Below are 26,666 nucleotides of genomic sequence, written 5' to 3'. Positions count from 1 at the left end.
CCATGCCAGCTTGAATACACCTTAGTCGGCTCAACTCTGGTTACAAATGGTGGTGGCAATGTCTGAAAGGTTAACATAGTGCTTGACACAGAAGTTCAGACTAATTTTTGGAAAAATATTCGCAAAGTAAAAGTAAGTTTAAATATTAATATTTTTAAAGTGTCGAATAGTAGTATAAGTGGAAATGTCAGCCTTCAGGAAAGTTGCCACAGGGGACTGCAACTGCATACGACTTTTTAAAGAAAATAGTCTAAAAATACAGGTATGTTAAAAAGGTCTTAATAGTAATATTTCGCAAGTGTACACTGAGAAAAAGGATTACTGGTACCAAGTGAATTTTACTTGGCTGAAGTAACTGAAAGTCCTGTTTATTTTCAAAAAAACATTTATTAGAGGCAAATAAATACGACCTGCTGGTCGAAGGGAAACATTTCTATGAATCAAAGAAATATTAATTTAAGACAAAAAATATACATTTTACACCAAATGAATGATTCATTGTTCGAAATAAATGTCGCATGAATTGGAATGAATATTTCTTTGAGATGGGGAAATATGAATTGCAGGAAAGAAATATATTTTAAGGCCAAGTAAATATTTTATAGGCTCAAAAAACTATTTCCCCACAGCAAATTTCCTTATATTTTGAAGAACAAAAATATATCTCTTGATTCAAAAAAATATTTTTCTTTGGCCTAGACAATGCGCGAGTGCAATAAAGTAGTTAGTTCTTCAATTATAGTACTTTTTTCCTATATAAGCAACTGGATTCATTAAACCTTAATTATAAATATCATTGTTATTAATATACATATTTAATTTAAACAAATCACATAATTTTAAATCTTGATGAACCTGAAACAGAAAAATTCGATGAAAAATCCACCCCCAGCAGGAATTGAACTTGGCTCCATCGAGTGTAAAATCCACAGCGTTGACCACGACGCTAACGTGACATGGAATTTTTCAGGCGGAAATCCGTATTTAAACCGTACGATAAATGTCAAAGAAATATTGAAACAAATGACGCCAAACTGTTAAGTTTATGACTTAAGAAAATGATTACTTCGTTGGAATAAATGTTTATTTGTTATAAATAATTTAATTCTAGTATTCAAATAAAATATTTTCTTCTACTGAAGAAATAAGAATTTATGTAAATACAATACCTTTTTTATCTAAATAAATGCTCCATTGCTATAAATGCATGAACCCTTTGTGACAACAAAATATATACTGTAATTTAATTAATATTATTTTGAATTAAATGACTATTTCTTTGTTTTAAATAAATCTAGATTTTTGATTCAAGTATGGAAAAATTATTGATTCAAATGTGCCCCTAATCAGTTCAAAGAATCGAACTCTTTGAATCAAATATACAGGGTGGACACGCTGGGGCTTACATACATGGCGAACTTGATGCTACCCGAATTGCACAACAGCAGGGAAGAAGCCATTGTAGAGGGGTATTTTCATATTTCGCGCCTTTAAAGTTGCATTCGGATCGGCCATTTGGTCAACTCCGTGCATCTTCGGATCAAGTTTATCATAGTTTTCATGATTGCGTTCGAAACTTTAAATGGATACAAGTCAATAACATTATGGAATGTCTGCTGAGTGACAAATACTATAAAATAGTAATAATATTCTGCGCTTCCAGTGAGGAAGAGTGAATTGTGTTTAATGCTTATGTGCGGCAAAAAAGGTATGTTGTGAATATATAAGATATGTATTAAATAAAGTAAATCAAATATTACATGCGTAAACTTTAAATTGACATTACCTACATTTACTTGCAGCGATTAGGACAAACACGTGAATCTGAACATAACTTAGAAATAATGACAGATCGGCCTGGCATGTTTATTATACTCTAGATTGATTATTCTTTACCAAAGAAATGTTTTATGGTTTTGTATGTTTATCACTGACAGTGTCGGCAGTAATAATTTAAATAATAATTACTTATTGTCAATTTAACAATCATTACTTTATAATCAGTTTAATAAGTTAAACATTATTTCTTAATTTAATAATAGATTACCATTGTTTTTTTCACAGATAGATCCCAGGAAAAATACACATCAGGAAATTCAGATGGAATTAGTGCATTTCGGCTTGGTGTGTTTCAATAAACATTGTTGAAAAATATTTATCTCTGGAACTTATCACAAGACTGGGGATTAATCAGCCTAAAATTAAAGATCTGACTCATTTCGATGGTACAGGCGTATGAAAAAGATATCTCTAAGCAATTTAACTTGGCCGGAGTTTAATTAATAAAATTTTTAGGGATTATTTTTATTTTAGAAAATGTTTTCTCTCGTCTTCATTTCAAAATTTAATTTGATCAACCATTAAATTAAATTAGAGACTCGCTGAGGATAGGAGTGTATCAGTACTAAATCTAGAAGAGAAATTTTAGGCAGGAATTTTTATTCTAATATTTTTAAAATTATTTTATTTTCGAAATTGCTATATCTGCATCTGATTTCCAAACTGGCATTTGATTAGCTCCTGAAATAAATTTTAAGTAATTTTGATGGTATCAGTGAGCAAAAAAAAATCTCGAAGCAATTTAACAAGTCCGAATTTTAATTATTAAAGTTTTTAGGAATTTATTTTATTTTCGAAAATGTTTTCTCTGGATTTTATCTCAAAATTCGGTTTAGTCAACCACTGAAATAAATTAAAGACTCGCTGAGGATAGGAATGTATCAGTACTAAATCTAGAAGAGAAATTTTAAGCAGGAATTTGCATTCCAATTTTTTTTATACTTATATTATTTTCGAAATTGATATATCTAGATCTGATTTCAAAACTGGCATATGATCAGCCCCTATAATCAATTTTAAGTACTTTTGATGGTATCGGTGTATCAAAAAAAATCTCGAAGCAATTTAACAAGCCCAAAATTTAATTAATCAGCTTTTTAGGGATTATTTTTATTTAAGAAAATGTTTTATCTGGACATCATTTCAAAATTTCGTTTGATCAATCGATAATAAATATAAGACAACCTCCAATTGAAAAGATAAAATCTGAAATAAAATTGACATAATTGGTTTCTTCATTTCTAACAGCACAATTTAAAGTTTTTCGAAAATGATTTCTCTGGACCTGATCCCAAAATTTGGTTTGATCAACTACTAAAATAAATTAAAGACTCGTTGGAGATAAAATTGTATCAGTATGAAATCTAGAAGACAAATTTGAGGCCGATATTTTCATTCCAATTTTTTGAAAACTTATTTTATTTTCGAAATTGATATATCTGGATCTGATTTCAAAACTGGCATTTGATCAGCCCCTAAAATCAACCAAATTTTGATTAACCAACTTTTAAGGGATTATTTTTATTGTAGAAAATGTTTTCTCCGGACCTCATCCCAAAATTTGGGTTGATCAACTACTAAAATAAATAAATTGAAGACTCGTTGGTGATAGGATTATAGTACTAAATCTAGAAGAGAAATTTTAGGCCGATATTTACATTCAAATTAAAAAAAAAAAAATTCATTTTCGAACTAGCCATATCTGGATCTAATTTCCAAATTGGCATTTGATCACCCCCTAAAATCAATTAAAAATAATTTCGATGGTATCGGTGTATCAAAAAAAATTTCGAAGCAATTTAACAATCCCAAATTTTAATTAATAAAGTTTCTAGGAATATTTTTATTTTAGAAAATGTTTTCTCTGGGCCACATCTGAAAATGCCGTTTGAAATGTAGAAGGGAAATTTTGGGTCGAAATTTTTATTTCAATTTTCTTTAGTAATTATTCTAGAATTATCTATTTTATCGGGTCTAAAAATAAAATTCATACATTATTGGTATTTTATCAGAAAATAAAAATGTTTGTGAATAATTCAAAGCTACTCGAAATGTTATTTTAATGTATTTGTTTGAGGCCTCATTCAACTTTAAATTATGCTGTTAGAAATGAAGAAACCAATTATGTCAATTTTATTTCAGATTTTATCTTTTCAATTGGAGGTTGTCTTATATTTATTATCGATTGATCAAACGAAATTTTGAGATGATGTCCAGAAAAAACATTTTCTAAAATATAAATAATCCCTAAAAAGCTGATTAATTAAATTTTGGGCTTGTTAAATTGCTTCGAGATTTTTTTTGATACACCGATACCATCAAAATGACTTAAAATTGATTATAGGGGCTGATCAAATGCCAGTTTTGAAATCAGATCCAGATATATCAATTTCAAAAATAATATAAGTATAAAAAAAATTGGAATGCAAATTCCTGCTTAAAATTTCTCTTCTAGATTTAGCACTGATACATTCCTATCCTCAGCGAATCTTTAATTTATTTCAGTGGTTGATTAAACCGAATTTTGAGATAAGATCCAGAGAAAACATTTTCGAAAATAAAATAAATTCCTAAAAACTTTAATAATTAAAATTCGGACTTGTTAAATTGCTTCGAGATTTTTTTTTTGCTCACCGATACCATCAAAATTACTTAAAATTTATTTCAGGGGCTGATCAAATGCCAGTTTGGAAATCAGATACAGATATAGCAAGTTCGAAAAAAGAATAATTAAACAAAAAAAATTAAACTGAAAATATCGATATAAAATTTGTCTTCTAGATTTAATACTGATACAATTTATACAGCAATTTCGAAAATAAAATAATTTTAAAAATATTGGAATAAAAATTCCTGCCGAAGATTTCTCTTTTAGATTTAGTACTGATACACTCCTATCCTCAGTGAGTCTCTAATTCAATTTAATGGTTGTTCAAATTAAATTTTGAAATGAGGACGAGAGAAAACATTTTCTAAAATAAAAATAATCCCTAAACATTTTATTAATTAAACTCCTGGCAAGTTAAATTGCTTAGAGATATCTTTTTGATACGCTTGTACCATCGAAATGAGTCAAATCATTAATTTTAAGCTGATTAATCCCCAGTCTTGTGATAAGGTCCAGAGATAAATATTTTTCAACAATGTTTATTGAAACACACCAAGTCGAAATGCACTAATTTCATCTGCACTTCCTGATGTGTATTTTTTCTAGGATCGATCTGTGAAAAAAACAATGGCAATCTATTATTAAATTCAGAAATAATGTTTAACTTATTAAACTGATTATAAAGTAATGATTGTTAAATTGACAATGAGTAATTATTATTTAAATTATTACTGCCGACACTGTCAGTGATAAACATACAAAACCACAAAACATTGTTATTACATGTATTTTCTCAACCATGTTCCATTCTTTTGTTGATTGACGATATTACTGTGTCACTAAAGAAAAAAAAATTCTAAAAATTTCAGGTTAGTGTATCAGATCGGGTATACTAACTTGAAAGTTTGAATATTTTGTTTTATTTCGTGAAAGTAAAATGCCGTCAATCGACAAAAGAACGGAACATGACTGAGAAAATAGATTTTACACTTAAAAATATTACTATGCGTACAATTGTGACCCAGTTTTACGTTTAGGATATTTTTTTGAAAAAGTTTTCTGAATTCCCATGACGGCATGCTGAAATACTCCTTAATTTGAAATAACCGTGCGCGGGGGAATTGAAATAGGGGAAACTTCACTGCAGTTAGAAACGAGAGGCCAAATAGTTCGCCCATGAGGCCTCTTATATTGAATAATATTTTTCTTTACAAAAGTACAATGCAAACATTGAGGTTGCATACTGCTTAGCTGTTTACTCACATCTAATATAACCTCACTAACCCAACAGGATGTTAACATAGTAATCGTTTCCGACGCTAGATGGCACTCGCATTAAAAGTGGCGAGCAAAATAGTTTGGTAACCATGGATCAATTTTTTTGCAGAGCTTTTTGCTCCAACGATCATTTGACTCTCGAGATCATAATGATCTGTCCATTTGGATCAATGTGATCTTATTTTTTGGTTCATTTGTCAGACTAAATAAAATGGTCGCAAATTCTTGGCGCCTGTGTCATAACGACATAACCTAAAAATTGTATTTAACCGCATGCAATTCACAAGTACACTTAACAGATGATATGTTCTAATATCAGATTTGGTTACTTTTTTAACTTTTCAGGTACACGGCACGATAAGAAACCATAAAAAGCTTGCGCATGAGATAAAGTATTCTAAGAACGTCAGTCATCTTGGTTTGACTTCATACATGATTCTCAATTAGATCATTATGAACTTAAAATTCGATCATTCATTCCGGCTGATCAAAATGCTCTTGTTTTCGGTATCGTTTTGGTTTCATATCAAAATGATATTGATTTCGCCATCATTTTGAACTCCTTCTTTTACTGTGCATTTAGCTCACCGATGAAAGCACTTTGCTTAATGATGTTGGGGATTTTGCTCATCGCCTTCACGAGCGATGCACAATCAACCATTTTCGATGTCTGCAAACCATGGCCAAACAGGGTTTTGCATGTTTGTGTAAGGAAAAAAGGCATTTAAAAGGTTTATGTCTAAAATGTGAAACATTTTAGGCTCTGATATGTAGTATAAATTAGTTAATTTTAGATTCTTTTTTTTTTAAATCGACAATTGAATGGTTTCAAGATCAAATTGGCCTATTATGATTCTTATTAAAAATTCATCAATTATTATTAACGCTTTACATTGAAATTTCTTTCAAAGTACAAGTTTCTTCACTTTATACATTCTGCAATTTTGATCGCTCACAATTTTTAAATAAATTGTTCCAATTTCAACATATTCATTCAAAATTGTCTTCCATTCAGAGGGTTTCTAATACTTTTATACTGAAATTGTCTTTTCTATTCAATATGAATCAAATTTAAAAGCGAAAGAATGATATTCCTTTATATCAAATCGTGTGATTGGTATGAAATGTGATTTAGTATCAAATTCTTCGAACTATAATGTATTAAATAAGATGCGTATACTATGAAAAATTAAATTTTTGTACGGTAAGGGATTACAATAATGTGTCTTACGTAATTTGTGAAAGACCCCTTATAATTATTATCGCACGCGGACGCGAATAACGGCGATAAATTTCCTTCTAGAAAAATGGAGCAATCGAGCAAATGCACGTTAAATTCAAATACTAATGAGTGACAGTTCTCTGTTTATATTTTCAAATAATACAGAAACGGTTTTTCGCTTTGGGCGGATAACGGTCAACATTTATCGCTCGTTATTTTTCCGCATTGAGCGTCTTCCTAGGTTGAAACACTGAAACGTAAAACACGCATTAAATTACAACGATGCATATGATGATCACTACTCTCGAGCGCATCTCAACTTCGGGTCGTTTTCATATACATTTACTCTTGAAAATAGCAAAGTCCGGTCTTTATCATCAATTGCGCTCGAGCGTAGTTAAGCTTTTTCGCCGGAACACAGAACTTCCAATTCACGAAACAGTGCAACGTGGTAGCACGCTTCTTTCGCAAGAATAAAAAAAATTAATGAAAGACCAATGACAATATCGCCCATTTGTTCTCTTGTCAGTCTGAGACGAGAAAAATGTAATTATTTTTTGGTTGGTTAGGTTGAAAAAGAAATAAGAGCTTTTCTTAATGGTTGTGTCTGCGAAAGTAGACTAAAATGGAAATAAGGGTCAGAAAAATATTTAACCCCTTCGTTGGCAGAGAGAATTCGACAAAAAGTGCCCAAAAGGGCAGGAAAATTTGTTATTCTTAAAATTCGTATCCTAGGGTTTTTGGGGTCGCTGAATCTAAATATGAAGTCGAAATTCAGAAGTCCAAAATGTCGGATCTAATATGGTGGGCGAAAATACAAAAAAAACGACTGAACCCGAAAGTGAAGTCAAAATTAAAAAATTTTAAATGGCGGACAAAAATATAAACCATTTAAAATTTTCGAATTTTGATTTCAAATTCTGATTCAGTGACCCAAAAAAACCCGTTATTACCGAGATTGATGCAAACCAAGCCGTTTTTTGTATTTTCGTCCACCATATTGGACCCGCCTTTTTGAATTTTCGAATTTTGAGTTCAGATTCGGATTCAGCGACCCTAAACACCCCAGGGTAAGGCTTGAATGCAAAATCGGAGTAAGTTACATAGGAAAAAAAATATTGACGCATTTTGCGTCAATGCCAACGAAGGGGTTAAGGAAGCAAGAATTATTCTCGATATGAAGACCAAATGAGAAAGACGCTGGAACGGGAAATTAATACTTCCGAGTGGTAATTTTAATTAAGGAATTTTGCTATCAATATCAGCTGTTCAAAAGGAGGATATTTTCCTGTTGAAAGTTTTTATTTATCTCGCGAATTTTCAGCAGAACTGACTCTCGGAGAATTCCAAAGTTCATAGTCATATGCATAAGAGTGTGTATAAATAGTCTGATATATATTTTAAAAAAGTTGTTTTTTTTGGACCATGCTGAGTAATTAAACGTATAGCCCTTATAGTATTTGCTGTAGATTAAAACTAATTAAAAACAGGTTATTATGAAATGGAATATGAGTTTCAAATAAGTGCTGCTATCTTATTTAAATTTAGATTTTAATTTTAAATTTACTGAGCGCGAATCCATGACACAGTTAAAAACTTGCAAAAGAGCTACCATAAGAATAGAGGATTAACCTCGGCATTTGCATTAATGAAAAGTAAGTACATTTGACACTCCTGTAAGTGGTTCAGCGTGTACACTGTACATTTTACCCTGCACACGAGGTGGCGCTTCCATTGTCCATACGTATAAGTTAAATGTAAGGCAGCCTTGGCGTGCATCATCGAATTAATTAAAATAAATGGGCCAGATAATTAAGCTGTAGCGTAAACCCCTGATAGCGTTCCCAGTTCCCGGTTTGAATTTCGGAATTGAACGAGTTTGTGCAATTTGCAATGTGCACCATGAAGTTCAAGTTTCTCTCGGAGAGTCAGTTCTGTCGATTTAACGAGTTGAAGGTGAAGCTGATGACGCGTGATAACGACAACGATAGCGATTGCGATGGCTCGACTCGGTAATTAGTTCGGACGAATATACACGGTTCAAGCAATAGAAATAATAGAGTTGGGAAGCTAACAAGTAATCGGCTACCTACCAGCTCAGAGACCAATGGTATCGACTTCCGACGCGGTCGAATGTCCGGCATGCTGTCGATATTGCTGTAGAAGGGATTGTCTCCTGGATGTCTGAAAAAAAGAATAAGAGATAATTAGCTCCACATTTTTGCTCCCAAGTTAATATGAATTGCAATTCAAATCTAGACTGTTAGAAATTTCAATAGGAATTTTCAGAAACGCGTGACTAAAGCTTTATGCAGTAAACGCATCTAAATAATAATAAAGAGGAACATAAATTTCAGAAACGACAATTGAAAAACGCTACGTCACATCTTTCGGGAAATTCTGTTACAATTCAGGAATCGTCTGATACAGTAACTTAAAATTTCAAGGAATTAAACAATTTTTCGGTTTATTAATATAAAAATTAAATACGTAGTTTATATTTGTCTATACAATATAAATAATAACAAGAAAATATGAGTAAAGTCAGTATATTCGAATTTGTGTGTATTCAAGTTACAACTAGTCTAATATAAAAACTAGTAAGTGAAACTTGCCACCGAAACAATTGTTTCATATGTTTGTTTATATTAGTTTCTTTCATTTATTTATTTATCATCATTATTATTAAGAATTTATATTTCAGCCGTTATTACAGCAAAAAAGCCTTCTCAACGAGACGCGTCTCTATAATAGGCGGACTCGTGGGTCAAACACGAGGCCACCGAGGTTACTAAGTTTTTCACAGAAAATCATTTTTTAACTAATCGACTTGTAATTCTACATATTAAAATTATTTAGAAACAGTTTTTCACCTATTTTTCATCTAACACACACACACACGCACGCGCGCGGCAAACCATGATAAGCATCCAGCTTTGCCCTTCAAGAAGCGTGAAGTGCGCAGTAGCAAGCCTGCACACTCCTTGTTGTCGCAATGACTCATATTTTTTATTATCATTTAGGAATTTTAAGAAAATATTTGTAATTTCAGATAACGTTTCTGAACGCTGATAACAATTTAGTAAGTTTACTCTAAAAGCTACTGAATTCAGTTTTCAGAGACCTAATTTTGTAAATTTCAGTAACTTTAGTCATTTAAACGTGTCGGAATTTTCCGAACATTTTTAACAGTGCACTTAGAATTATCTCGTTATTTTTATTTGGAACTATTCAGAAATAATAAGTTTGTTAAGCTAACTGCCCATTTCATTTTTTATGGGTTACCGAAAATATTTCTTCTCTGCTCACCGAATTTCGGTGAAACTTGAAAAGGTCTAATATTAATTTAGGTTTGTCTTATAATCAATACAGCACCACTTTTCCTTAATCTTGAATGTTTCCAAAATATAGAAAATGCCAAAATATTTCAATCTGTTTTTCCCTGTTCCACTTAACCTAATAGATATTTAAATAGTATTTCGATGTCTAAAAGTCTAAAAGTATAACCTGGTAACTGCCATTTGCCGTAAAGGCTATTTCCTAGGACCTATGCACGAGAAAGTAACCTTTACACTGAGAGAAAAATGCTGTTGAATCAAAAGTACGCACTTTTGCGTTTTATTAAAAGCAGATCTTATTGTTTCAGGTGGTTATACTACCGTATTGACATCATCAATGTCAAACCGTCAAGCCGAAAAAAATCATTATTGTTTCATGAAACATTCATTTGTACTTTCATACTTATGAATACTTTTGATTCAAGAGCATTTCTTTCTCTGTGGCCATAAGAGTGATTTACCGCGGTTCTACTGGGAGCCGCCAAAGTTTAGATGACGGTTGCTCCCAGTGGGACCCTTCGCTGGTTGTTTAACCCTCTTTTTTAAATTATATATAAGATACACTACAGTCACATAGATACAGGAGGAGGCTCAACTGCTTAATTCAAAACCTTTTCATATTCCAATTTTAAATACCCGCAGCGTTAGACTTTATTGAATAGCTATACGATATCAGGGTTTTCTGACTCCCCGAGGCAAAATCCTAATACTCGGTAAGGTCTCCCTGCATGCTCTGTCACGAAAAATAGAGTTCTGTGCGAGGTTGGAGAGAGCTTTTCAGTCGTCGTTTTTTCTTTTCAACGCTCGAAAATTGCGAATTCGGAAATAAGTAGGCTTCCGCGAGCATTAAAGTGGCTTTAGCGAGCACTCGTGAAACATTGAATATTTGTTTGAAACCTCGCTACGTGCTCGCTCTATACTCTAAAATGGTCGGTGCAAACTCGGTTTGACAGAGCACGGATGGAATTTTAGGATATAGCGAAAGTCTCTTTAATTCTATGATACTTATTTCATAATTTGCAAATTTTCGAGCGTTTTCGAGGAAAAAAGAGGACTGAAAAGCTCTCTCCAACCTCGTACAAGACTCTATTTTTCGTGACAGAACATGCAGGGAGGACTTGCCGAGAATTAGGATTTTGTCTCGGGTCCCTATGGGGACCTACCCCCTACACTTTTGTGTATTCTGAAACAACGAGAAACTCCACATCCAGATCAAGAAGAAGAGTTTAGTTATAATTAATATTTCTTTTTAGATTTTAATTTATTTAGCCTAAGTTTCTAGATCTAAATACCCCTCTAAGGAACAGGAGATTACAGCAGATTTTAATAAATTATTAGATAGTAGTTATAATTGCGAAAGCGAATTCGCTAGCGTAATTGGGTGGGATTAAATAGAATTGATATTAAATTAGGATAGAAGAATTTCAAACAGGTATTAAGTATCTGTTCGCACACCTATAGTTGGAGGGATGTAACCGATTTATATGAAATATGAGTTTAGGTATTATATGTGATGGATCTTTTGATCAGAATTAAGCAGTTTTGGAACAAATTTCGCGGACACCCGTCTCACGCCCAAAAAGTCCGAAAAGATAGCATGGCATGAGCCAAACGATATGCCATCATCTTCAGCAACTTATCTGATGGTAATTCGACGATTTTTCAACACCATTTCTTCCACTGCTTGAACGTTTTCATCTGTTGTTGACGTGCTGGGACGTCCAGGGCGAGGTTCGTCTTCGACATCCTCTCGGCCTTCTTCGAACAGCTTGTACCACTTATACACATTTTTCTTACTCAGAGTAGACTCACCGTATGCAACTATCAACATTTCAAGAGTTTTAGAGCACTGGATTCCATTTTTCACACACAATTTAATGCAAACTCTTTGCTCCATTTTTTTCGAAAGAAGAAAATCGCCGAGCACACCAAACCCTTCTAACCTTTTACGCCTCTGCCAGAAAAACAAGAAATTTAGAATTAAGTTCATCTCTTATGTAATCATATACTATGCAACCAAAATCAAAGTGGGGCAGAATCAAGCTCTTAACTAGAAGTATACCAATGAAAACATGAAAGGATTCTTTGTTTCTTCTAAGTTGGTGCAGAATTCTGAATGTTTTCGTCGAGATGTCGATTACCTACTCTTTCCAGGATAGGGTTCTGTTCCATATGCATCCGAGATCTCTCAAAACCTCAGAAAAATGTATAATCCACCCACTTTTTAGTAGTGGCGAGGGAGTAATTATCGCTTCAGAAGATGGGAAAGGGGATGGTCCAATTACGATTGCCTACGTTTTATAAGGATTAAGAGAAAGCCGATTGGTACGGGCCCTATGCAACACCCTATTAATATCTTTTTGTGCGAGAGCATGAAGATTTGTTAAGGAAGCAACATGACCCAAAAGATAAAGTTTGAAGTCATCAGCATACTCGTGGTACTTACATTGTTTCAACTCTCTACCCAGATCCAAAGTATAATACAAGTTAAAAAGGAGCGGAGCAATTGCGGAATCCTGAGGAACTCCACACCCTACCACCATCGAGTCAGACTGCTCGCCTCTACTATTCTTAACTCGTTCAAACCGACTATTCAAGTACGATTCCAAACCACTTAATTGCCATGTCTGACAGCTTAGCCCGAAAGAACTTCAACTTAAGCATGAGGAGTTTGTAGATTACAGAGTAAAAAAGTCGAATAACACAACAATCGTGATCTCTTTAATATCTAATGTCATATTATACTCATTGGTGACTTCAAGAGTTGCTGTTAGTGTACTGCGTTTTGCTCTGAAACCGCATTGCATTGTATCAATTAAGCTTCGATAATCCAGATATTCAGATAATTGAATCTGAATTATTTTTTTAAGTGGTTCGTATACTGCACATAGGATGAAAATAGCGATGGAAATAGGGAACGTGTACATCAAGTTTCATGCATTCTCAATAATTGGAGCCAAAGTTGAACATTTTTTTCCGTTTCGTTGTTACTAACAGCCTGAGAACAACAGGTAAATTTCAGACAAAATTTCAAGTTTATAATTAAAATAATAAAATTTCAATAATTGCGTTTGCAATTAATGAAATCGTTTAAATCCAAACTTTTTAATTTTTAGTTGTAAAACATGCCAGGACTCTAGTTTAAAAATTCCATTTCAGGAGAGGCAAAAATCTATGTATTTCTTTAATAATAATTAGTGAAAAAATGTCATATTTGCAACATAGTTTAAAATAATCTTTCCTACGTCAATTTAAAAAATTTAAACTCGTTCATTGAGGTTTTAGCTTTTTTAAATTTAAACTACATTTTAGTAAAGTTTTCACAAAAAATGCAGTAGCAAAAATGTTTTCCGTTCCTTGCCTCATGCAGCTTTAATTTCTATCTGCCTGAATTGCCATGCCTACATAAATTCCTCTTTTATTAAACTTGAATTTCCAACAATGGCGAATAACTCTAATTTTGAAACGTAATTAAAAAAATTTAATCTAAAAATCAGAGTGCGAACATTCAAAAACAAATTTCTCAATTTTGTATGAAAGTGAGTTGATATAAAAGTATCAAACTACAATTCCTTTCTAAATTTAAAATCCAAAGCACAAATATAATCCCTACAAAGCTCTCTCTGAAATTAATTAAAATTTATAATTAACGTTTTCTCCATTAATATTTAATGCTGTATTTTTACATTCTAATCATAATAAGAAGGTACACCAAACTCTTCTTTTCAGTCACCCCGTTCTCAGCCTTCCTAGAACAGCTGGCTCACACAGTTTATCAGGGGAGTAGGGCAAGAGCGGTTGCAACATTATATATATATTCCAATTGAAAACGAGTCAGGTGGCTCTCACTGTTTATGTTACTGTCGCCCTGAAATCAGTCAAGGCCTTTTGAAGGCAACACCCGACACTTGACTGAAAGCGAGAGTTTTAGGGACCAAAAAGACAGATCGATTTTTTTAACTAGCATTTTCAACATAAAAAATCACGAAAAAATAATAAAAAATCTCATTTTGCGGTTAAACTGTTCAAGATATGAAAAAATATGGGGTGTTTTTTTTAAATTATAAAAAATGAAATTAAAAATGTAAAATTTCAATTTTAGGGAAAAGGACACAAGCTGCGAAAAAGATTAATGGACAAAAGATGTTTGCTTAAAAAGAATCGACAAATTTGTTATTAACCATTTTTAATAGGATGTGTCGATTTTATTTCAATCGTAATAATAACAATGAAAATAAAAAGTTACATTTTTGAACAAACGATACAAAGTACAAACAAAAATGAATTGCGAAAAGTTGTTCGCCCAAAAAAGAGCGATACATTTTTCATTAATTATTTTTTTTTTTGAACGCGTACTTTTTGGTATAATCGTAAAAAATAACATTAAAAAAATTCAATTTTTGGAAAAACGATACAAGGTACAAACAAAAATGAATTATGAAAAGTTGTTCGCCCAAAAAAGTACTATACATTTTTTATTAATTATTTTTTGATAGGATGCGTAGTTTTTGGTTTAATCGCAAAAAATGCGATTAAAAGTAAAAAGATAACATTTTTTGAAAAAGCTTTTGTTTAGAAAAACCACACAAATTATGAAAAAATGAAAAGATAAAAGATGTTCCATCAAAAAAGATCTACAAAGCTGTTATTAATTTTTATTATCAAAATGCATTAAAAATAAAAATATTAACTTTTTTAAAAACATGTCACAAGATACAATAAAATTATTCTGAACAAAATTTTTCGTTTAAATTTTATCTATAGAATTTTTCAGAACCACTTTACGCTAGGACGCCTCGTTTTTGTGTGAATCGTGAAAAATAACATTGAAAATTATCAAATTAAATGTATGGGAAAATGACACAAGATGCAATAAAATGTTCGATAACAATTTATTTGTTTATCATATAAGATGCGCATTTTTTAAATTATAATTTTTTAGGGTAGCTGTGAATCGAAATAAATGCAAAATAAGGAATAAATATTAAAGTTATAACGAAAAATAAAATTTGAAAATTACAAATGTCGATAATGTGATCTTTAATTTTAAAAGGTCTTTGCACATATACCGAAGTGAAACGAGTTAAAACCGATTGAATTTTCGAAGCGAATTTCAAACTAGTCTCATAGTTACAGAGAGAAAACAAGATTTTTTCGAGGTCCTCGTATATACTATATGCAGTATATAGCAGTGCTACTATACAAGCATTTGGATTCAGAGAGCCAAATAGAAAACAATTTCTATTTCAAATTTGGTTTTAAATTTCATTTAAATTTTACTTTTGTCAAGTTCCAGTCTCCTTTTTGTATCTTCTGCTTTAGAGTGCATTTTCTAACGAGGTTGAGGATATTTGATTTCCGGGAAAGAAAAAATGCTTTGAAAAAGAATACGTTCTGTAGGAAACGTTTTGCTGTCCTAGATACGAACACCTGACTAATTTAGCTTCATAATTACATGGAACAAAGAACATTTCGGAGAGGGTAAAAACGTTGAATTTTTAGAATTTATGATCAGGTTTCTCACGCGGCACGAAATTATGAAAATCCCAAGGACGTCCTTGGGACGTTCCTAGTACCTCCTATGTCAGGACAATCAACGTCTCTAAGACGTCCAATGTCCTAAAGATGACCTAAAGACGTCTTAAAGACATGGACGTTCTCGGGACATCTTTCATACTGATATCATACGTTTTAAGAGCATCCATAGGATGACCAAAAGATATGTTATGAAAGACGTCTTAGGGATGTCCCCAACACGTCTCTAGGACATCCTTAATTTTTTTCCTACTAGAATAACACCATTATTTGTCAGTGTTGTATACTTCTGTGTACTTAATGATATGTACACCTTAATTAATAGAAGAAAGAAAAATAAAGAATATAGACTATTTTAAATATTTTATATTCAAATTCCACAATTCTTATCTTTATTCGATTTATCTAGGCTTAAAATTTTATTTAAAAATTTCCAGGTTATTCAAAATTTTCAATTTAGATGCTTTCTTATCAAGTCGAAATTATTAGTACTGCTTCAAATTCAACCGCAATGTCCGCTTAGGAACTTCTCGTTTGACTACCTAGGTTAAGCCACACAAATGTGAGTCTTAAATTTTTTAACTATGAAACTGGTTCATGTTTCGCATTTGATTTGGAAATTTTGTATAACTGTTAAAGTTACTCTGGAATTTTATTGAAGCTTAAGCTCTTCAATTTTGAATCAATCCTCTATGAAATAGTCTATTCAAAGTTAAAAGTTGTCATTCATATGATTTAATAGATTTTTACATTCTCATCAGAGAAGGTATTAGATTTGTGTAAAATTTGACCCCCCATCCTTCATTTTGGCCAAATATTTACGTTTTGAGACCTTCTAAACACGAAAAAATGGTTTTCGCAAATGTGTCTGGCTGTGTGTGTTTGTTCTTTTGTCTGTAGTTTTGTAGTTTGTTAGCACGATAACTTTTGAAAGAATAGACAGCTTGGATTGGCCCTTGCTATACTCTTTTAGGTCTTAAATTAAAATTCAAGTGCGTTAGCCAGCCATTTTGGATAAAAAGTAAAAAATAGAGCATTTTCAAAAGTTTTAACCACTTTTTTGTTAGATTTGAAAATTCTGTGTACGGATATTTTTAGCACTCAGAAAGATAAAAAATGTATTTTTTGATAAGAAAATAAAATTCTAATTTTGATTGCTAAAAAAATACTACAAAATAAAAAATTGCATTTTGCGGTTAAACTATGGAAGATACGACCAAAGATAAATTGAAAAAAATTCTGCACCCCAAAATATGAACAAATTTGTTATTATTTTCTTTTTGGTTAGAACGAATAGATTTTTATTTATTCGCGAAAAATAAGATTAAAAAAAAAACAAGGGACCAAAAAAAGCAATAAGCAAATTTTTTTAACCAAATAAAATCCATCTTCATAAACTGTTGTTCTAAGAATACAAAAGAAATACAAAATTAACTTATTGGAAAAACGACCCAAGTTGCACACGGAAAAAACGATATAGCTAAGAGAACAATATTTTTGTCCTCAGAAGTAGAAAGCATAGTTATTGCACCAACACTAGCGGATAGTCCTCACTACTGTACCAGTATAGGTGTAACAGCTATACAAGTTTTTCAAACGTCATATTGCTCCACCAAAGATACAAGTTTCTTGACGTGACAATACGTGATATGAAAATTCTTTCGAAACTCATGGTGCTACAAACAAAAATATACGCGCATACATAAACGTTCGCAGCAATACTGTAAGAATAAAATTTAATGCAAAATAAGAAAAAAATCATAAAGTCATCATTATAATTCAAATTTGTACTTTATTTTGCAATATCTAAATAATCAGTCCGAGACCGAGGTACACAAATAAATATATTATACATTCTATATAATAGAGTTGAACATAATGTTGTAAATACGATTGTTTTTTTGTTTTTGGTTCAAAATATTTTTCAGTTGAAAATTCATTTCTTTAATTTAACATTAATTTAATTTAACTGTTTTGTTGAAAATTCGATTTTTGTTTATTTGTTAAAAAAACATTTTCCTAAACAGAAAATCTATTTTTGGGCAAAAATACTTTGCTTTTGTTATAAAATGGTTGAAAGTTCATGCATTTTTTTGGAAATTAAAATATTTTGTTGCCAATTTTTTCGTTCTCAATTTATTTTTATTCACAGATAATGTAACCGTTTTTCATTGGAAAATTATCTATTGTGTTAAAAATTAGTTTTTTGTTATGATGTTTTAAAATGGATTAAAAAAATTTTGAATTTCTGTTTTCGGTAGAAAATTATTGGTTTGAAAATTAAATTGTATGTTTGCAAATTTAATGTTTTGCTTGAAAACTTAAATATTGTGATGAAACTTTGATTTTTTTATGTGAATAATTATTTTTCAACTAAAAATTTAAATATTCAATTTTTCTTTAAAAAAATTATATTTTTAGTTGAAAATTCAACTATGTGGTTGAAAATTCATGTATTTTTGTTTAAATTTTGTCTTTTTTTGAAGAATATTAGTCGTTTTGTTGTTAAATTTATTTTTTGGTTGAAAATTTCACCATTTTCTTGTAGATATGATTCCTTTTATTTACTCAAAATTTATTGTTTGAAATAGAAGTTTAACTGTTCCATTTTTGATTAAAAATAAATCTTTATTGAACAATTTTGTTGAAATTTTTTTTCTTGAAAAATTATCTTTTTAGTTAAAAATTTATCTTATTTGTTAGCGAATTATTCTTCTTCTTTGAAAATTCATCTTTTTTAGATGAAACTTAACTTTAAACTTAAAATTTAAAGTTAAAAAAGGTTTGATTACCGCTCACGTTCGATATGAGAAGTGTGGTAAAGGGGAGTTTCGGACTCCCTGGTGACAAGGTATTTTCGTGCATCTGCGGTGAACCTTTCTTTTCGGAAGGTTTAACAAGCAAAAGTTAATATCGACAACAAATAAAGAACTGCAAGTGCGAGGAGGTATCTGCTGTAAGACTTTATGGTCGTGGAAGTGGGTCCGGATGGGCAGAAAATTAATCTGATCACCTACTTTGACGAAGAGCATAGCAAAAAAATATTATTCAGCTCTAATACATGTAGAGACTGTGGTAAAAAAATAGAAATTCACGGTGTGTTACAAAATGAATTTACGCAGTGGGATACCTTAAAATGTGAGTGCGACAGGAGTTCAGAAGAACAAGTTTTTCGCATCGAAATGATTATATAATTGACTTGCTTCTACAAAGCGAAAACAATAACAGAATGATGACAGCCCAGCAAGGTGAAAAGACAGAGACGACCGATTGTGGAATGAGTGCGAGCAGTGGCAGACTCGTCTCAATGTCCCCCATCACAATAATAAGCGACCAACTCTTACAAGGTGATGGAACTAAGAAATTAACAAAACTAGCAACATCGACAAAGCTATCAAGAAAAGAAAAAGAAAAATTAGCTAGAAAAAGAAGAGAAAAGAAAAAGAAAAAGATAAAGAAAAAAAAGCTATCAAGAAAAGAAAAATTCTTGACTATTCACAAATTGTTAAGAACTATTATCAATGCAGGTCTTCATCAATGGCATTCACAGACGAAAGACAGAGCTGTTGCATGGATGAACTACAAATGCCGACAAATATTACACAAATGATCGGAAACTACCTTCAAAACAGGACAGTAGCTGGAAAAAACCTTGACACCATCGGCAGAATATATCAAGTGTTACACGGTGTACTACAGGGATCAGTGCTTGGACCAGTCATTTTCAACTTGTATATGGTCAAGTTACCAACTAAAATCATACCAAACACAATGATATCACAGTACGCTGCTGATCTTTGTGTGCTCAATAAGGCGAGTAAACCGATTTTCGCCAAGCTGAGAGCTGAATGGGTAGCCAAGGAATTAATTAATTATTATCAAGACTGGGGCCTCAAATGTAATGTGTCTAAAACATAAGAAATTATTTTCACGCAGAAAAGACATCGTCTTACCCATCAGCAGGTCGTAAGTAGCAGGATCAATCTGCAGAACAAAATTAAATACTTGGTAGTAATTCTGGACAAAACACTCTCGATGAAACCACACGTGGATGAGGCATGCTCAAAGGCCAGAACAGTAGCCTCTCTGCTCAACCCAATCATTGGTTGGCACAGCCATGTGGATGAAGGAGTTAAAATTCTCATAATCAATACATGTATTCGATCAATACACGAATACGGAAACAAGCAAGTCGCAAACAGACTAAGCAAAACCTCGATCAAAAAACTTGAGGTCGCGCTCAGAAAAATTATAAAAACAGGTCGACAGCTTCCATCTTCATTCCCAACACAAGAACTTTGGCAGATGATTGACCAGACACCCTTTCACAAGCGACTGTTCGAACGTCATGGAAAGTTCATCAAGAAACAGCATTACAAAGGTTATGGAGAGATCATCGAAAAGAAGACCTCGGTAAAATGGGATCGTGTCAGTATCGAGACACTACCCAATGTTTAGATTTAGGATTGTAGGTAACATAAAATAAGAAACACACCAGTGTCCCCTGAAAAAACAATAAAGTAAGTACACAAGTTTGGAAAGCATCATTATATATTATATTGATGAGGCTAGGTTTCGACAGAGAATTTGCTCAACACTCTCGATCGAGTCCAGCACCCAACATTAGTTTAAGTACACACACTGAATGTAGTACAAATTATACAGAATAAAGAACTTTATTATTATTAAGTTAAAAAACCTATTTTTCAAAGTCATTTCTTAGGTTGAAAATTTAACTATTTTGTCGAAAATTCGTTTATTAGTTGTTAAAAATGATTTGTTTACTAAAAATATTATTAAGATATGCAGCACTAGATTTGAAACACTTAAAACCCAGAAATCTTGTATCATATATCTATTTACCTTAGGTAAATTATATTTTTATTTTCGCAATGAGTCTAATGATTCTAAGGTAACTCGCGATTTCAAATCCATAATATTAGTAGCGTCAACGAAGGATTTTAGTTGGAAGTCCTCAAGAACAGCTCGGATTTTGATAATTTTTTCTTTGTATATTATTTAAAATCAGAACACTTTTGGAGGGGGCAAACAAGTATTTCTATTGCTCAAACAATTGCAATGATATTTAAGTGTAAAAATTTTTTTTATACGATATTCATCAAAAACTGGAAAAACAGATATTTATATTTTTTATTCATATTGCAGTCATAAATAGCTAAAAATTAAATCAAAATACAGTCAAAACGTTTCGAATAATTACTAATCATTTTTTTATATAATAGTGCAGTGACCTACAATTCATATACATAACACAATTAGAATTGTCTTTATTTACTTATTTAGTATTTAAACAATTAATGAAGAGAAATTTAATACAATATATCAGACATTACTGAAACTATAATGAAATTTCAATAAATAAAATTTTATGAAGACTTATTTATCAGTTTTCTTGAAATATTTGATTAAATGTAAATAATTTAGTGCTTTACTCGCATATACAAAAAATAGAAAATTTAATTTTTATTAATATTCTGCATATCAGAGATACGATTAATCGTAGACGATTAATCGCAATGGATAATAACAATAACACGCATGTTTATTATGCGAGTTAAACGAATACATTACCTTTTTCATTACCATGCCACGTAGACATTTTATCTATTTTGACTGTCCCTAACAACTTATTACCTTCTTTTACCTAAATATCCACAAACGACTTTGAAACTATCGACTTCCAACATTACTTTCCCATAGTCTCTGTTCATGATAATATCTCGAAGAGATCAAAATTATTTATAATTAATTATTTCAGAGCTTTAGTAATAACTATAACATTTGCGAAAAAATATTATAGGGGATTCAAAAGTGTTCAGAATGGGCCGTCAAAAACACATGGAAAATATAAATGTGAATAACAATTTTTTGAAATTAAAAAAAAAATAAAATCTTTACAAAACTTTCTTATTCTCAAAACAGAATAATTTTGTACTAAATAATTTAATTTTTAACCGAAAACATGGGTTTTTAACCGAAAAGATTAATTTTTTGGAGAAAAAGGCGCATTTAAAAAAAATGAATTTTTAATCAGTTTATTGGATTTTCAACTATAAAAGATAAATTTTTGGCCAATTAATTGGAATTTTCTTTTGATAAAAATAAATAATACCAAAAAATGAAATACTATAATTTTCAAACAAAAAAATTAATTTTTTTAGAAAAAAAACCGAATGTTTAAAAAAATAGTTAAAGTTTTAATCAAATAGTTGAATTTTTAACTAAAGTGATGAATCTTCTCGTGAAATAGTTTAATTTTGATTAAAAAAATAAACAATCAAGCAAAAGTCAACGCCTTTCAAAAAAATTAAAATTGTCAACCCAAGATATCAATTTTCAACTAAAGCCATGCACTAAACAATACATTTTTAACAGAGTACTTCAACTTTTAACTTAATAGTGGAATATTCGACCAAAATAATTAATTTTATACCTTAAAAGATGAGTTTTTAACAAAATATAACGCAAAAGTGTGTTAAACACGTAAATATTGCTTGATCCACACAGCAAATTTTTAGGATGTAAATATATAATTATTGATATACAATTTATTTCAACAACTTTCTTTAATTCCGAAATTATTATATAAAGAGATTTTCAGAAAAAAATGGAGACAAATCTTAATTTTTTAAATAATTATCATAAATATTGTTTGAACAATATAAATAATTGTGTGCCTCCTCCAAAAGGTTTCTGATTTTTTAAAATATAAAAAAACAAAATTAAATAAAAAAAATTATCAAAATCGGAGCTGTTGTGGGGGACTCCCAAATTTTGCCTGTTTTATGTATTCATTGATTATACTATATTTTTGAAGAGCAGCTAGATCCTTATTCGTGAAGTCGGGAGAGTTCGGGTTCCTGCTCGTGCTTTTTCGACTGCACACGGAGCAGGCCTACGCAACATGTAGCAAAGTTGACTCCCCGACACGCTACGCTTGAATGTGTTTCTCCGAGATGGGAGAGTGGTGGGGGCCGAAAAATCCCACATTCTGGAGACACTGAGCCTCCCTCAAACTTGAGAACGAAGCAAGCCATGCACTGCGTGAATGGGCTCATGCGATGGGCAGATTTTTCATTAGTCAAATAAATGATTAATACTGAAATGTTTTCTTGAATCACAAAATGGGTTTAACTTAATATTGTGCAATAATGTTGACTGCATAGTTTAGTAGATTAATTTATAAGTGTTATCATCTTTTAAAGTAAAATAAAAAGGTTGATCGTTCATTGGGTATTTTCATGTAACCGCTGCTACTAGGGTTAATTGAAGAAAAAGTTGTTATTGCACGCAAAAGGGTTTGTTGTATTCAATTAATTTCTCCTGTGCTACGCGATTTACGGTTATATATTGTATATTGAACTAATTTATAGTCAGGCGTTATTGAATCTCGTTGTTCTGATTTTAAATTTATTTTCAAGATTATTGATTATTATTATTATTATTATTATTATTATTATTGCACCATTAAGACATTTAAATTTTGGGGTAGGCGTGACTCACTCGGTAGGGGAATGGAGTAGTGTGTGGAAGGGATAGAGAATTTTCAGATTGATCAGGAATTCTCGTGTTATTTGTGTAAATAACACGTTCGTTCCGAAACACTGATCCGACCTAGATTGCGGATCAATCTCTCTAGCAATCACCCCAAGCGAAGATCCTCACGAAGCCGTTATGTAAGGTTCCCCACTTGGGTCCATTAGTGGCCAAGGTCTTTTGTTTCAGGCGTCATTCACTTTACTGATACTCTGTTTATTAACTATTTGCCGCCATACTTTCCTGTCCTGGCATACTACTCTAGCTTCTTTCATGTCCATGCATTTTTTCATGCAGGCTCTCGTGTTTCTGTGACTTCTTATGTCTTTTCTAACTAGGGTATCATTCACACATTCTAACCATTCTTTCCGCGGTCTACCTCTGAGCACGCTGCCAGTTACTTTACCTTACTTACTTTACTTTACCATCCAGCATGCCCGAACCATCTTAACCGATTTCTTTCTCATGTGTCTACTAGCGTCTATTATGCACCACATTCTTTTAGAATTATCTCGTTACTTACTTTGTCCATCAGAGTTTTCCCGCATATTATGCGCATGAATCTCATGTCAATTGCGTTAATTTTACTCTTATCTTTTTCTTGATAAGTCCATGTCTCGATACCGGATAGTACAGTTGTACAAATATAGAATTATGTATTGCCATTTTAGCTTTATTTGATATATTTTTACTTCTGATAAGGGAACCTGCTCTACCAATAAGCTTCTTACTTTCGTTTATGCGTCTATCTAATTCCTCATCTATCTTTCTGTCCCTAGTATCTCATCATTTAATAAAATATTGCATCGTGTTTTCTCACTCTTTCCTCCGAACACCATAGCTTTTGTTTTATTTGCGTTAAGTTTGAGGCCCATGCTCTTCATGCTTGCATCTAGTTTATTCAACATTGTTTGTAAGTTTTCGATAGACTCTGCCATAACAAACTTATAATTTGCGAACGCTAACGCACATACCCTTACTGTTTCGAGATGCACACCCTCTTCGTCGAAGAGAGCCATTCTTAAACACTTGTCCATAAATAATATAAATAACCATGAAGACACAACGCATCCTTGTCTAGCTCCTTGAATAATATCGAAACAGTCACTCAATTTCCCATTCACTCTTACACTCGCTTTGTTACCTGTATATATTGATTTTATAGCTTGTAGGAGCTATCCATTGACTCCATACTCTTTCAGGACTTCCCAAAGTTTACTTCTATCTACCTTGTCAAAAGCTTTTTCTAGGTCAACAAATGCACAGAAAACTTTTTTTCCTACTCTCAAACTTTTTTCTGTTATTTGCCTTAAGCTAAATATTTGATCCGTACATGACCTTCCTGGCATAAACCCATTTTGGACTTCCCAAATCTTTGCTTCTGATATTTTCATTACCCTACGAATAAGTATTTTTAAGTATATTTTACTTACGGTACTTAATCTTACGGTACTACTTAATCTCGGTACTCTCCCATCTCGAAACACAAATTTATCAATTCGCATAGTCTATGTTGTATACACTCGCCACCGTGTTTCAGCATTTGAGCGTCAATACCGTCCACCCCGGCAGCCTTACCATTTCTCAAGTTCTTAATTATATTCCTAACCTCAGTGACACAGACTTTCTCAATTGAGTTTTCTATCGCATCGTGTTCAACATCGCAGTTGTGGTGTTCTACAGCTTCATCTCCGAATTGTCTCCTAAAATAGTCTCTGAAAGCCTCTAGTATTTCGTCTGCATCATATACCATTTCCCGCCTACTATTTCTCATGTTGACAAATTCTGTATTTTTGTTTCCTTTCATTTTTTGTAAAGTAGTTTCCTGCTTCCTTCAAAGTCGTTTTGTATTTTCATCTCTTCTTCTGCTCTAATTGTATCTTTACGTTCCTTAACTAATCGTTTAAGTATCCTGTTTTCGTGTCTATAATCATTTCTACGTCTATTTCTTTCCTCATTGCTAAGACCTGCGATGTTCAAAGTTCTCTTGTACGCTTCTCTCCTTGCTTTTTGGGCAGCCTCAATTTCATCATTCCACCACGCATCACCAGATGTTCTTCATACAACTGCGGCACCATACACTTCGATCGTACATCTAACAATGATATCCCGTAACATTGTGCAGGCGCCCTCTATATCTTTGTTTTTTATATGGTCTTCCCATGTTGCCTTATCTATGCTTTAGATTATCTTATTTTGGAAATCTATTCGCACATCCGGTTTCTGTAGGTTCACAGTTTTGATTCGCGTTTGTTTTGCTTTCTTGGTTCTCTTTTTTCTCCATCCCCGACCTAAGTTAATTTTTGAGATCAGAAGGTAATGATCAGTATTGCATTCAGGACCCCTCATGACCCTTGTATCTTTGACTAACTCTCTTAGTCCTTCATCCGCAACAACAAAGTCAATTATTCTACGGCTATTTCCTTTAGACCAGGTGTACATGTGGATCATTTTATGCCTAAGCCAAGTATTTGTAATAAACAGACCGTTCATGTCTCCAAGTAGAATTATTCTTTCCCCATGTTCGTAAATATTTATTGTGGCATTTAAAGTGCCCCAGAAGGCGTCATTTACTTCTCTAGGATCACTATGAACTGGCGCCTAGCATGCTATCATAAATAATCTTCTGATTCCTACTTTCATTCTAGCCCACAGCAGTCTGGGAGATTCAACACGCTGTTTTTTATGTCTTTGGTTTCGTATACCTTTTTCTTTGTTTCAGGCTCACATAAAATATCTAGTTTCCTCACGTCCGTAGTTTCACGCAATTCTTTTACCTTGAGATCATTTACTCCCCTAGCATTCCAAACACCCAGTCTCCATTCGTCGCCTGAAACATGTCCTTTAGATTTTCCGTGTGCATGCCTTTTATCATTAACAGTTCCAGTACTTTCCGAGGCTATTTTGTAGATTGTATCATTCATTGTTTCGATTTTACGCACAACTATCACCTTTATGCAATAACTTTATTTTCTAAGTCGAAATCATGTCAAAGTTAAGTATAAAATCGTCATATGGTGGAGATTGTCGTTTTAACGTCAGTCTCACCAAAAACTTCAGTTAATAAGGGAGGGTGGGGAGAGGAGGGAGGTAGAACTGGAACCGAGAGAGTCGTCTTAGGTTTGTGTTTTTGTTTTCATGCTGAGAAGGTCACCAGCCTTCATCAGCGTTGTAATATATGGGAGACATATGTACCAGGTGTATACATATGAAACCGGTATTTTTTCAAGAAAAAAACACATTTATTTCAAGAGAATGATAACAAATATTTTATTCAAAGTATGCGCCC

General features: G+C 32.2%; 1 protein-coding gene across 5 annotated transcripts in view; it reads right to left on the bottom strand.

Moving 5' to 3' along the window:
• The window catches only part of LOC117177790, a 177,961-nt gene that overhangs the window by 127,025 nt on the left and 24,270 nt on the right, over nt 1-26,666 (bottom strand). For all 5 annotated transcript variants that reach the window (XM_033368714.1, XM_033368717.1, XM_033368715.1 and 2 more), the window contains exon 3: nt 9,041-9,131. In XM_033368714.1, coding sequence (XP_033224605.1) covers nt 9,041-9,131 — 91 coding nt within the window. The remainder of the gene's footprint in view (nt 1-9,040; nt 9,132-26,666) is intronic.

Source organism: Belonocnema kinseyi, chromosome 8, assembly GCF_010883055.1.
Source record: "Belonocnema kinseyi isolate 2016_QV_RU_SX_M_011 chromosome 8, B_treatae_v1, whole genome shotgun sequence".
Taxonomy (NCBI): Eukaryota; Metazoa; Arthropoda; class Insecta; order Hymenoptera; family Cynipidae; genus Belonocnema; species Belonocnema kinseyi.
This window is presented reverse-complemented; position numbering and strand designations above follow the sequence as displayed.